Source organism: Chanodichthys erythropterus, chromosome 8 (genome assembly GCF_024489055.1).
Source record: "Chanodichthys erythropterus isolate Z2021 chromosome 8, ASM2448905v1, whole genome shotgun sequence".
In the NCBI taxonomy this organism is placed as follows: domain Eukaryota; kingdom Metazoa; phylum Chordata; class Actinopteri; order Cypriniformes; family Xenocyprididae; genus Chanodichthys; species Chanodichthys erythropterus.
The window spans coordinates 39,666,514-39,681,393 of NC_090228.1; the positions used below are offsets into that span (position 1 = coordinate 39,666,514).

At 39.9% G+C, this 14,880-nt stretch overlaps 1 protein-coding gene across 1 annotated transcript; it reads left to right on the forward strand.

Annotated features, from left to right (window-relative positions):
• The first annotated feature begins 1,119 nt into the window (after positions 1–1,119).
• Positions 1,120–13,085, forward strand: LOC137024905 (tripartite motif-containing protein 16-like). Its single transcript, XM_067392860.1, has 6 exons — positions 1,120–1,749; positions 5,187–5,282; positions 5,369–5,602; positions 10,326–10,485; positions 10,639–10,686; positions 10,940–13,085. Exons 1-6 carry the CDS (start codon positions 1,177–1,179, stop codon positions 11,443–11,445), a joined length of 1,617 nt encoding a protein of 538 aa, XP_067248961.1. The 5' UTR covers positions 1,120–1,176; the 3' UTR covers positions 11,446–13,085.
• Positions 13,086–14,880: the final 1,795 nt, after the last annotated feature.

The window sequence follows — 14,880 nt, forward strand, 5'->3', positions numbered from 1 at the left end:
GGGTGAAGGCCAACTACATTCTCGTCTAAAAAACTATTCGTTTGTGATACAACAAGTAGTATTCGCAAAAATCATGGTGGATTTGCTCGGCTGCCATGACAGTCACTTCAAGCACTTCAAGGAGTGATAGAAATGGTGAAAAGGTAAGAGTGCTGTTATCACTAGAATATCACGCGGCAGATTCGAGAACCAGACATAACTGTTGTGTGTGTGTGTGTGTGTGTGTGTGTGTGTGTGTGTGTGTGTGTGTGTGTGTGTATATATATATATATATAATTAGTGTAGCTGTAGACTATTTGTCCATTATAGGGTTAGTTCACCCAAAAATACTAAAATAATTACTTCATTTACTACAATTCTAAAATAAATACTTCATTTACATACTACAATTTTTCCTCACTATGCCTCACAATTTTTCAACAGCATAGGAGCCTGACAGTGAAAAGGAAAAATTGTGGAATAAAGTTGGTATTTTTGTTTCGTACAAAAGTATTCTCATCAATTCATTACTTAAACATTGAACCACTGTAGTGACGTGGACTCATTTAAGGATGTCGTTGCTTCCTATGTGTGCTTCAGAAACCCTCAGTTTTAATCAAAAATATCTTTCTTTGTGTTCTGAAGATGAACAAAGGTCTTACAGGTGTAGAACAACGAGGGTGAGTAATTAATGACAGAAATTTCATTTTTTGGGTGAACTAATCCTTTAATTGTGTTATCTGCCAATAGTAGTAAATGTAAGGGAATGTCTAAAATATCTAAATAAAATTGTATAACTTTGTCTTCTGTGTAGATATTTTTAGTTCACGAGATAATGTTTATCTGAGGACAGAGTCATACAGTTACATACTGTAGATAAATCTAGTCAAGAACTGTTTAAAAACAAAGAAAATAGCTTTCTTTTATAATTTAATCCCCTTACAGCACTGTATAGATGTGATCATTAGAATGCCGCTTTACTGCAGTTATGAATGGTGTTGTCTGGATTGTCTGTAACTTATGTTCTTTGAGTGTCTGTCTGAGTCTGACATCTAGTGGACATTTTATGATCTGTGAGTTTTACACACACCACTCAAACACAAATCCAGGAAACCGGAATCACATGAGTTCAGGGAAACAGAAACTGAGGCGTATTTGAGCTGTTGTGTGTTTGTGTCTCTGTATTCACGCAGTAAAATGGCAGAAGCCAGAATTTCTCAGGATGAGTTCATGTGTTCAGTGTGTCTGGATCTCCTGAAGGATCCAGTGGCCATTCCCTGTGGACACAGTTACTGTAAGATCTGTATTACAGGCTTCTGGAATCAGGAGGATCAGATGAGAGTCTACAGCTGTCCTCAGTGCAGACAGACATTCAGTCCAAGACCTGCTTTAGCTAAAAACACCATTCTGGCTGAAATGGTGGAGAAACTGAAGAAGATTAAACTTCCTGCTGACTGTTATGCTGGAGCTGGAGATGTGCAGTGTGACGTCTGTACTGGAAGAAAAGACAAAGCCGTCAAGTCCTGTCTGGTGTGTCTGAACTCTTACTGTCAGAATCACCTTGAACAACATGAGAGTTTGTTTAAAGGAAAGAGACACAATCTGACTGAAGCCACTGGACGACTGCAGGAGATGATCTGCCCGAAACACGACAAGATCCTTGAGGTTTTCTGCCGCACTGATCAGAAGTGTATATGTGTGCTGTGTACGATGGATGAACATAAAAACCACGACACTGTATCAGCTGCAGCACAGAGGACAGAGAAACAGGTATGAACTTTAAACTAGATACGGATTAAACAATGCTGACACTATTTATATTGGTACCCATATGATCAGGTAACATCCTTTATGCTGCAAACGTCAGAAGTGAACAGCTGCAAATGGACTTTCAGTGTTGTGCGTGTTTGTGCTCCGCATTGAACGTAACACAAAATATGGTGAAAATGTACTGTAAACATTTAGATTTATTTAGTTACTACTTATAATACATTTGAACCCACGTGTACTACAAGTAGTATCTAAATATATTTTTTAAATACAGAGAGTATATAAAAACACATTTTAGTTCATATTTCATGGTGTCTCAAAATAGCACAGTTGAGTACAATTAGATTAAGAAGTACTAAAGAAGAAATTTTAGTATATTAAGCACAAAATTAGAGCGCGAAAATATAGCACTTTAAGTACATTATTGAAATGTACTTTTTTTCTCCTGGGTAACAATGTAAATTTGCTGTCCCCTCATAATAACTCAACACAGCCATTAATGTCTAAACCGCTGGCCACAAAAGTGAGTACATCCCTAGGTGAAAATGTCCAAATGGGGCCCAATTAGCCATTTTCTCTCCCCAGTGTCATGTGACTCATTAGTGTTACAAGGTCTCAGGTGTGAATGGGGAGCAGGTGTGTTAAATTTGGTTTTATCGCTCTCATTCTCTCATACTGGTCACTGGAAGTTCAACATGGCACCTCATGGCAAAGAACTCTCTGAAGATCTGAAAAAAAGAATTGTTGCTCTACATAAAGATGGCGTAAGCTATCAGAAGATTTCCAAGACCCTGAAACTGGCCAAGACCATACAGCGGTTTAACAGGACAGGTTCCACTCAGAACGGGCCTAGCCATGGTAAACCAAAGTTGAGTGCATGTGCTCAGCGTCATAGCCAGAGGTTGTGTTTGGGAAATAGACATATTAGTGCTGCCAGCATTGCTGCAGAGGTTGAAGGGGTGGGGGTCAGGCTGTCAGTGCTCAGACCATACGCTACATACTGCATCAAATTGGTCTGCATGGCTGTCATCCCAGAAGGAAGCCTCTTGTAAAGATGATGCACTAGAAAGCCTGCAAACAGTTTGCTGAAGACAAGCAGACTAAGAACATTACCTGTGGTCTGATGAGACCAAGATAAACTTATTTGATTAAGATGGTGTCAAGCGTGTGGTGGCAACCAAGTGAGGAGTACAAAGACAAGTGTGTCTTGCCTACAGTCAAGCCTGATGGTGGGAGTGTCATGGTCTGGGGCTGCATAAGTACTGGCGCTAGGGAGCTACAGTTCATTGAGGGAACCATGAATGCCAACATGTATTGTGATATACTGAAGCAGAGCATGATCCCCTCGCTTCGGAGACTGGGCCGCAGGGCAGTATTCCAACATGATAATGACCAAGACATCCACTGCCTTGCTAAAGAAGCTGAGGGTAAAGGTGATGGACTGGCCAAGCATGTCTCCAGACCAAAACCCTATTGAGCATCTGTGGGGCATCCTCAAACGGAAGATGGAGGAGCGCAAGGTCTCTTAACATCCACTAGCTCCATGATGTCATCATGGAGGAGTGGAAGAGGACTCCAGTATCATCCTGTGAAGCTCTGGTGAACTCCATTCCCAAGAGGGTTAAGGCAGTGCTGGAAAATAATGGTGGCCACACAAAATATTGAGATTTTGGGCCCAATTTGGACATTTTCACTCACTTATCTTGGATACTTTCATACTCACTTTTGTGGTCAGCAGTTTAGACATTAATGGCTGTGTGTTGAGTTATTTTGAGGGGACAGCAAATTTACACTGTTATACAAGCTGTACACTCACTACTTTACATTGTAGCAAAGTGTCATTTCTTCAGTGTTGTCACAAGAAAAGGTATATTAAAATATTTACAAAAATGTGAGGGGTTTATCTCACATTTTTTATACAGTGGCAAGGAAAAGTTTGTGAACCCCTTGCAGAATCTGTGAAAATGAGAATTATTTTAATAAAAAAAGAGAGATCATACAAAATGCATGTTATATTTTTGTTTAGTACTGTCCTGAGTAAGATATTTTACATAAAATATGTTTGCATTTAGTTCACAAGACAAAAAAGTAGCTGAATTTATTAAAATAACCCCATTCAAAAGTATGTGAACCCTTGATTCTTAATACTGTTTGTCATTACCTGGATGATCTACGATCTATCTATGTTTTTATGTTTTGTGATGATTGTTCATGAGTCTCTTGTTTGTCCTGAGCAGTTAAACTGAGCTCTGTTCTTCAGAAAAATCCTCCAGGTCCTGCAGATTCTTCAGTTTGCAAGCATTTTTGCATATTTGAACCCTTTCCAGCAGTGACTGTATGATTTTGAGATTCATCTTTTCACACTGAGGACAATTGAGGAACTCAAACTCAACTATTAAAAAAGATTCAAACATTCACTGATGCTCCAGAAGAAAACACGATGCATTAAGAGGCGGGGGTGAAAACCTTTGAATTTGCAGAACAAGATAAATTTTACTTAATTTTTCTTCTGGGAAACATGCAAGTATCTTCTGTTGCTTCCGATGGGCAGTACTAAATGTAAAACAATGATATTTAAACAAAATTGTGACATCTTCATCCTGTTCAAAAGTTTTCACCCCCCAGCTCTTAATGCATCGTGTTTCCTTCTGGAGCATCAGTGAATGTTTGAACCTTTTTTAATAGTTGTGTTTGAGCCCCTTAATTGTCCTCAGTGTGAAAAGATGAATCTCAAAATCATACAGCCACTGCTGTAAAGGGTTCAAATATGCAAAAATGCTTGAAAACTGAAGAATCTGCAGGACCTGGAGGATTTTTCTGAAGAACAGAGCTCAGTTTAACTGCTCAGGACAAACAAGAGACTCATGAACAACCATCACAAAACAAGAAAACAGTCGTGGATCATCCAAGTAACCACACACAGTATTGAGAATCAATGGTTCACATACTTATGAATGGGGTTATTTTAATAAATTCAGCTACTTTTTTGTCTTGTGAACTAAATGCAAACATATTTTATGTAAAATATCTTACTCAGGACATTACTAAATAAAAAATAACATGCATTTTGTATTATCTTCCTCATTTTATTAAAATAATTCTCATTTTCACAGATTCTGCAAGGGGTTCACAAACTTGGTCCTTGCCACTGTATATAAAAGCCTCAGCTCTGTTATGCAGCAGAAACTCTATCAGTGTAAAGCTTTACATCTGTGACAGTTTTGTTTTCATGATACTTACACTTGTGTTGTGAAACAGGGCTTATGCTTCATGTAAATTCATGTACAATGGAGGAAACTGGTCAATAATCCCTTCAGGAGTTTGAAACTACAGCCATTGGTTATTAATTCTACTGTTACTGGATTCAACTCTTCACATAATGATATAGTGACAGCAGTATAATGTGATGTTTCTCCTGTCATTGGTTTGTCCTTTAGCACCAGCTGAAGGAGACGCAGAGGTTGTTCCAGCAGAGGATCCAGCAGAGAGAGAAAGATCTTCAGCAGCAGAAAGAGGCTGTGGAGTCTCATAAGGTGAGTCTGGAGAAGAAGAGAAGTTTGAGAAGTCTCAGTCAGGACTCACTGAAGCCACTGTGTGATTGTGATGTGTGTCCTAACAGCGCTCTGCACAGACAGCAGTGGAGGACAGTGAGAGGATCTTCACTGAGCTCATCCGCTCCATTGAGAGAAGCCGCTCTGAGGCCACACAGCGGATCAGAGATCAGGAAAAGACTGCAGTGAGTCGAGCTGAAGGACGACTGGAGCGACTGGAGCAGGAGATCAATGATCTGAGGAGGAGAGACGCTGAGCTGGAGCAGCTTTCACACACACAGCATCACATCCATTTCCTGCAGGTAACAGAGATCTAGAAGAACAGGATCATAGTGGACTTATTTCATAGTGGATATCCAGAAGTGGATAATAATGATATAGGTTTTATGTATAAGCTAGAGATGGTGCCTCTTTGCTCTGGGTCATCAGGAAAAAGTTGATTAATAGGATTTGGATCAGGGAGGGAAAGAAAAGAGGTCAAATTCTTGCATGTGAAATCGCGTACCTGTAGATATCTGAAAAAGTGGGCTTTAGATATTTTAAATTGAGTTTTTAATTGCACAAAAGATAAGAAGCAATAATTAACAAAAAGGTCTTTAAAGGTTAAGATACCTTTTTCTTGCCATAGCAAGAATGTCTGATCATTCAGAGGCTGAGGAAATCAATGATTTCTGGCAACTGAAGTGCAAATTGAACCTCTCTGCCACCCGAAATATTTGTGAATTTGGGCCCAAATCCATACAGAGTTCTATACCATTGGGTGCAACGAGTGAGAGTCTAGACCCAGTGGTAAGGGTGAGAATAGGAGGGCTGGGAGTGAGAAAGGAAGGCAGGCAGGCTGATGATTCTATCTGGACCCAGTCCGGAAAGTGATTTATATAATGTGAACCTTGATTTATATAATGTGAACCATATAATGTGAGCTCTTAGATTACAAGCCCCTTAAAGGATTAGTTCACTTTCAAATAAAATTTCCTTTGACCTTCAATCATTTGGATCCCATTAAAGTCCACTATAAGTAGAATAATCCTGGAATGTTTTCATCAAAAACCTTAATTTCTTTTCAACTGAAGAAAGGACATGGACATCTTGGATGATATGGGGGTGAGTAAATTATCAGGAAAATATTATTTGAAAGTGAACTAATCCTTTAATATAAATTAAAGTTTGGGAGAGTCATCCCCCCGTTCTTTAGGGTTTTGCAGAAAACATAGACATGAAAATGGCTAGAGGTTCAATGGCCGTCGCAAATAATAAAGGGGACAGATGGCAGCCCTGTCTAGTTCCCCTATACAATGGACATATTGTGAGCTAGTGTTATTTGTAATAATGCAACAAAAGGGAGATGCATAAGAGTTTTGCCCAAGTCAAGAAATTTGGACCCACATCAAATCTCTCTAGACAGCTGAAAAGATAGTTCCACTCCACTCTATCGAAGGCTTTTTCAGCATCTAGAGATATTAAAATTTCAGGTATATGCTTATTTGAGTCAGGAGAATAAATAATATTGAATACATATGTTGAAGAAAGAAAAGCGTTTTTTAATGAAGCCAGTCTGATCTGGGGCTAAGATAGTAGGAAGAATGTTCTCCAGTCTTCGGGCTAGAACCTTAGCCAATATTTTAAAGTCCACATTGAGCAAGGATATGGGCCAAAATGAGCTGCAGTTAAGAGGGTCTTTCCCTTTTTTAGGTAAAACCGAAATTGTCACTTGATAGAATGTGTGCGGGAGTAATATGATACTTTTTACAAATTATATAAATAAGCTGTTTCTTAACATTGAAATGATTCCCAAATGATGTACATTCATTTTTTTTTTTTTCTGCTCTCACTGCAGTGGCACATACATTTTGGTTGTTGGAACAACATTAACGTTTGAGGGTTCAGCGTAGTTAGCAATGAAAGTTTCACAGGTTACGAATGCACGGTATCCACATCTAAACTCATTTATAGCAAAAAACAGATCTGATTTTTCACCTAAAATCATCCAGGTAGAGCTCTAGGACTGACCTCAGTCTTGAAAATCAAGTTTTTAATGTTGTTTATATGTCTATGTAGTGTTTTTAATATGCTTTAAGACTAACCGTGTGCAAATTCATAAGTCAGCACCATTGCTGAGTATTTTATGTTTAAAACTGCAGTAAACCAAAAACCCGCGGTTTGAAATCGGTGGTATTTGTGACGTCACAGACTACCTTGTAACCAATCACAACAAAGTGCCGGCAGCACGTCATTAGCATATCATTAACTATCACTGCTCTGAAGCGGAAAGTCTCAAGAGAAGCCAGGTTATATTTATATAGGTATATTTTCTATTGATATGAATAATTGTGTAGATTTATCAATATAGCGAGTCTATTACGATGTTATAATGTACTATAAGCCTTTCTCCAGCGACGTTCTGAGTTGTTCAAAGCGTTTGTAAGGATACTGATTGTTAGAAGGCAGCTATCTAACTCTGTCTGAGATGAAGAACAGGAGCAGTGTGTGTAACATTAGCAACACATTATTAGCTGTTTGATAACGTAGTCAAGCAAAAGGCTAATCATATTAATTAATTAACAATATTGCTCTGAGCGTGTGTGTGACCGTGATTCGTTTGCATATGTCAGTCAGTGTGGAATCACACGTCAAGTTCTGAGAGAGTTATTTAGTCCATTATAAATTTTAGTCTACCTGATAAGTTCAAGTAAATACAATGTACAATGGAAGTCCGCGCTCATTCAAGGATGTTTGTTTTGTGTACGGAAAGGACATGGGCACCTGCAGGATTTCATCTGAATGTTTTTTTTAAATCTGAAAACTAAAAGCAACGAAACATCCATTAGCGTGTCCACAGAGGAAAACGGCTGAGCGAGTGGAGGCGTGGCTAATTTGGATATTCATAGATCTGTGCATATTAAATGAGACAAGGGTTTACAAGCTATTTTAAAGGTGCCCTAGAACTTCTTTTTAAAAGATGTAATATAAGTCTAAGGTGTCCCCTGAATGTGTCTGTGAAGTTTCAGCTCAAAATACCCCATAGATTTTTTTTAATTCATTTTTTTAACTGCCTATTTTGGGGCATCATTAACTATGCACAGATATATAGGTTGCGGCCCCTTTAAATCCTGTGCTCCCCGCCCCCGGAGCACGCGCTTGCCTTCAACAGCATAAACACAGTTCACACAGCTAATATAACCCTCAAAATGGATCTTTACAAGATGTTCGTCATGCATGCTGCATGCGTGCTTCGGATCATGTGAGTAGAGTATTTATTTGGATGTTTACATTTAATTCTGAATGAGTTTGAGGCTATGCTCCGTGGCTAACGGGCTAATGCTACACTGTTGGAGAGATTTATAAAGAATGAAGTTGTGTTTATTAATTATACAGACTGCAAGTGTTTAAAAATGAAAATAGTGACGGCTCTTGTCTCCGTGAATACAGTAAGAAACGATGGTAACTTTAACCACATTTAACAGTACATTAGCAACATGCTAACGAAACATTTAGAAAGACAGTTTACAAATATCACTAAAAATATCATGATATCATGGATCATGTCAGTTATTATTGCTCCATCTGCCATTTTTCGCTATTGTCCTTGCTTGCTTACCTAGTCTGATGATTCAGCAGTGCACATCCAGACGTTCTGCCCTTGTCTAATGGCTTGAACATGGGCTGGCATATGCAAATATTGGGGGCGTACACCCCGACTGTTACGTAACAGTCGGTGTTATGTTGAGATTCGCCTGTTCTTCGGAGGTCTTTTAAACAAATGAGATTTATATAAGAAGGAGGAAACAATTTGAGTTTGAGACTCACTGTATGTCTTTTCCATGTACTGAACTCTTGTTATTCAACTATGCAAAGGTAAATTCAATATTTAATTCTAGGTCACCTTTAAGGCATGAAGACATTTTTTTTCACTTGATTTTTAATTTTTTTTTTTTTTTTAAATATGTCATTTTGGTGATCAAAGATGAGTTTTAAGGGATAAAATATTTGACCACAGGGGGACTTTAATAATGTTCCACATTAGTCATCACAGAATTTCAAACATCACTCTCCATCAGGAAAATAGTTAAAAGAGTACATATAAAATAAAGTGCAATCAGTTTGGACATAGCATGGCACTTCAGTAAATGCACAGCTAAGCAGATATGTTTTGAGTCTGGATTTGAATGTGGCTACTGTTGGAGCACATCTAATCTCTTCTGGAAGCTGGTTCCAACTATGGGTGGCATAACAGCTAAAAGCAGACTTTCCTTGTTTAGAGTGAACCCTTAGTGTTTCTAACTGTTGTGATCCTTTTGATCTTAGTGATTTGTTAAGTTTATATTCTGTGAGCATATCTGCAATGTATTGAGGCCATTGAGTGATCTGCCTAAGACATTGAGTGATTTATAAACAAGTAACAGTACTTTAAAAATCAATTCTAAATGCAACTGAAAGCCAGTGCAAGGACCTGAGGACTGGTGTGATTCTGCTTAGAATCCTGGCAGCAGCATTCTGCACGAGCTACAGCTGTCTTAATGTCTTTTTGGGAAGGCCAGTGAGGAGTCCATTACAATAATCATTACAAAAATCATTCATTTTTTAAATATGTAATTTCAAAACACTAAATATTTAGATATATGATCACAGTTTTTCTAATACATTTTAAAAACCCTATCTTTCTTATGCTAATACTGAACTGTACCTAGCATGTGGTGAATGTTTGCTAAAGTGCAGTGTAATGTTACCGTGGTGAACGCCTAGTTCACCTGTGCCTAGAAATGGCCCTGAATTTCACCATTGATCTGTTACGTTCATGTTATTGCCAGATTTTTGATCATCCAAGTGTTTTTCTATAAAGTTCACATATAGTCTAAGTGTCAAACGCTAGAACTTACAGCTCTAACATGATATAATGAACATGCTGTGAAAGTGCTGGATTGAGGAGAGTTACTAAAGATCAACAAGAGCTGCTCAAATCTGACAGCAGTGCAGGTTATTGGCTGAAGTGTGGAGGTGATGAGCTTTGATTTCTGTTTTCTGTAGAGTTTCCAGTCTCTCTCAGCTCCTCCTGAATCTACAGACGTAAATGACGATCCCTTCAGTTCTCTCTCCTCTTTTGATGTTGTGAGAGAATCTGTCCGTCAGCTGAGAGACAAACTGGAGGATTTCTGCAAAGAGGAGCTGAAGAAGATCTCTGACAAAGGTAAAGTCCTGGAGATTCATCTGCTCTCAGAAATGATCCTCCATCATCTCATATCATGTAGAAGATCATGTTAGAAATGTCTTAGGAACAGATGCAGGGATCGTTTTCTCTTGACATGATAATCACACTCTTCATGTCTGTTGATTTCCATAGTCACTTCCAGCAACATTGTTCCCAGAACCAGGAACGACTTCCTACAATGTAAGTCACTAAGAAAACAAGCAGAAAAACTCAAAGTGTGGTCATGTTGTGGTCATGTTCATGTTCTTCCCATAGAAGGAGATGACAAGAAAACATGACAAGAGTTTTATAGTTGATCATGTAAATGATGATTTTCACAGGATATCTGGTAAACTGTACTGAGACACTGCTGATATATTGAACATGAAGAGTTCAGAAACATTAAAAGATCAGATTCATAATTCCTGATTCTGATGTGTTTTATCTCCATCAGATTCCCATCAGCTCAATCTGGATCTGAACACTGTGAATAAACGCCTCCATCTGTCTGAGAGGAACAGAGTGATTACTAACACTAACACAGAGCAGTCGTATCCTGATCATCCCAAAAGATTTGATAATGCGTGGCAGGTGTTGTGTAGAGAGAGTGTGCGTGGACGCTGTTACTGGGAGATTGAGTGGAGTGGGATTGTGCGTATATCAGTGTCATATAGCAAGGGACAGGGTAGAGAGAGTCAGTTTGGATGTAATGATCAGTCCTGGAGTTTGATCTGCTCTTCCTCCAGTTACTCATTCAGTCACAATAACATACACACTACACTCCCAGTAATGTCCATCATCAGTAGAATAGGAGTGTATGTGGATCACAGTGCAGGAACTCTGTCCTTCTACAGCGTCTCTGGAGACACAATGAGCCTCATCCTCACAGTCCAGACCACATTCACTAAACCGCTCTATCCTGGGTTTTATGTTTATAAAGGATCAGTGAAACTGTGTTGATGAATCAGAATACACTGTCAAGAGATTCTACCCATAATGCTTTAATTCATTACATTAAGTCTCCATTCCTTGTTTATTTTTTTAAACAAGCAAAAATGTGTAAAATTGCCTGCTCACTCCAAGCATTACAAAGGTGTGGTGAGGATGCAAAAGAGTATGTATAATAAACAAACTTAAACAATTCCATCACAGGGAGAACTAGAGATGGCGAGATGAAGTTTCATGAAGCTTTGAAGCTTTCCAGCCAGATGTGTTGAAAAGCGTTTCATTTCTTGAGGCTTTGAATGCACATAAGGACACCTGCTGGTCAATGGTGCAGGAAAAAAATGGTCAGGAGTGTGACAGCGCCAAAATGTGTTAAATGGTTCATGATACATTAACATATACACAAATAAACACATGTATAAATAAATAAATAGTTCTGTTAAAGGTGCAATATGTAATAATTTTGTCCACTAGAGGTCGCTAGAAGCCTATTCAAAACAAAGGTGTAGCTTGATGACGCCAAGTTTGAGAGTGGAATCTTGGCACATGTGGTCTTCACCTCAACGGACGGTGCAAAAAATAAATGGCATGCAATTAATTTTAAAACGTATTGTATGATGGAGAAAATTAGGTATTACTGTTAATAAAAATAAAGCTGCATCTGATTATGCTATGTTAGCTACTTGACAAAATAGTGTCTTTCTCTGAGGCATGGTAAAGCATGGTACTCGCAAAAAAAATCAAGAAAATTGATTTAAACAATAAAACTAAATGTGTTGAGCTATATAACAATAATTAGTTTTCTGTCTATAAATGTATTAAAACAGTTGTTCTCTTGTCTATTAAAATGTGTAATATATTAAAGCGTCTTTGGTGTTTCCATGGTTTCTACAAAATAAAACTGGAAACCGAGGGTAACGCGGGTATGACGCAATTGACAGACTCCTCACACGTCCCAGAGCCTTGGTTAAAAATGCAATTTTCTCACGATTTACAAATAGTTGGAAACATTTGGGATATTGTAAGTACTCAAGTGAACAAAATATATAACACTGGCCTAGTGATTTTTGATTAAATGGAGTGTTCTCTTCCAAATAATTTGATAGAGATTTTAAAAGATAAAATAAAAGGCAGAAAATTGTTGAACTTGGAAAATCTCTGGGGTCTATTAAGTTTTCATAAGGTGACTTGAAAACACATACATGCTGTGGGCTCGAGAGTGTATACCACATCCTGTAAAGATGACGAATGTTGCATAATGTGTGTAGGTGAACATGGGTTCTGGGGGATAGAAGCATTGTGTGTAACAGACAAAAACGAAGACAGTTAGGAAATAAATGTCTAGTAAGGTAGAAATCTGATTAAAATGTATAATAAAAAATGTGTGTATTGCTAAAGCCATTGACGCAAACAGGAAATGCATTGACAAGTAAAACAGGTGATAGATGCAAATATTAAAGCAATTGATGCATGCAGCTAATATAATAACACAAGTAGAAACCACATGTGCATAAATGAAGAAATAAAGTGCATCAAAAGTGAATATAAAAACAGGGGCCTAATAGCTCTCAGGTGTAGTTTTGCTGAAGAAAGAAAGAGCATTCAAGCAAGCAGCAAGCGGAAGTCGGCGCCAGACCACAACCCTCAGAAGATCAAAGAAGACACATGATTTTCTTAGAGAAGAATATATACTGAATAGAGAAGAGGGTAAGCTTTAAAATGTAATTATTTATCTGGCCCATGGAACTTCCAGCTTAGCTGGCATAGAGTGGTGTTTTTAGCTTTTGCCTTTGCAAGAAATAATAAAATGAGAATGAGGACTGCCCTCAAACTCTGATAGTATTGTCTCAGTCTGTTTATTGTTGTAGAGTGAGAATTTATTTGGGGTATCAGAAGTGACTGTCTGGAAAAAGAAATTTTAACAAAGATATCCCGACGGACTTTACAAATTCAGTCAAGGTTGCCAACCAGTCGCAACAGAGTTGGCCGTGGGAGTGCATTAGCAGGCATAGCTGTCCTCTAAGGGCGGAGAGCCAGCTGTGGTGCACTGAAAGGAAGGCTAACCCACCCCACCCAGGTAGGCTTGGTTGATATCTGAACCGTAGGCCTAGGAGGTACGGTAGTGATCAGAAGTAGACCCTGAGATAATATAATCTAAGAAGAAAATATTATACGCCTACCTGACTCCTCCTGAATCTATAAAGGTAAACCTTTTACAGGAGGAAGTGGCTCGTGACCAAGATAGTGTTATGTGGTCGCGGTAGAAACCACCCACGGTTTCTGTGTGTTACTTAATTTGTATTTTGTAAATACTGTAAATGCCCTATCATGCCAATAAAGTTTAGATTTTATGACTATTCTTGTTACGTGTGGTTGTAGGGACAAACACAACGACGATGAAGATGACGAATATAACAATACTTTAATTCCAAACTGAGTGAGACAGCATATACACGTGTTGATACAAACGAGAACGGACGATGAGTGAGGGGGGGGGGGGGGGGGCGGGGATTCTGGAGGAGGGCGAAGAGCAAAGGAAAAATCAAACAAGAGTCCATAGAAAACAAAAATAGTCCAAGGGGGAGTGGAGGGTGGGAGGAGCCAAGGGGAAGCCTGGAGCAGGAGGAGCCAGATGTTGGTCCAGAGACCAACCATGAAGAGGCCCCAGGGTGGAGTCGAGGACAGGAAAAACCATCGTGGGGAGATGAGAGGCGCCACCCTGGGGACGGCCGATGGAGAAGCCACCGATGATGGTGATCCAGGTGGAGTTGGAATGCCGGAGAGCCCAACCGACACTGCTGGATCTGGAGACCGAGCTGGAGCCGGGACGACGAGCATCCGAGGTGGAATCCGGGAACCTGAAGACTGAGATGGAGGCGGTGCGACCGAGGACGAAGGAGGAGACGGGGGGAAGGAGGAGCCAGGCGAAACCGTAGGTGCAGGCTGGACGACGTCTGACCAAGTCGGAGCCTGTGGGACGAGGGAGCCCGGTGGAGTCTTGAGGCTGAGGGTATCCGGTGGAGCCGAGGGAGGGAGGAGCCACGGCGAAGGCGAAGCGTCGACAGGCCGCGGAGGAGTGTTGGACTCGAAGGCTGGAGGCGGAGCCAGGAGAACCTCAGTCCACGGTGACACTGGTGGCCTGAAGCGTCGAGTCGGATCCATGCGTTTACGTGGAGTTGATGAGAGGCTGAAGGGTACCCAGGGGAGGCAGAGATGAGATGGTTTGAGGAGGCGGGAGAGGGAGGTTGGGAGGGAACACAGGGCTGGACAGAACCAGCAGGGGCACGGACAGTTCTGAGCTGGACGGGACCAGCGGGGACACACACAGTTCTGAGCTGGACGGGACCAGCGGGGACACACACAGTTCTGAGCTGGACGGGACCAGCGGGGACACAAGACAAGGGAAATTTACCTCCTCAAACACATCCAATAAATCCAGAAAGATTTCTG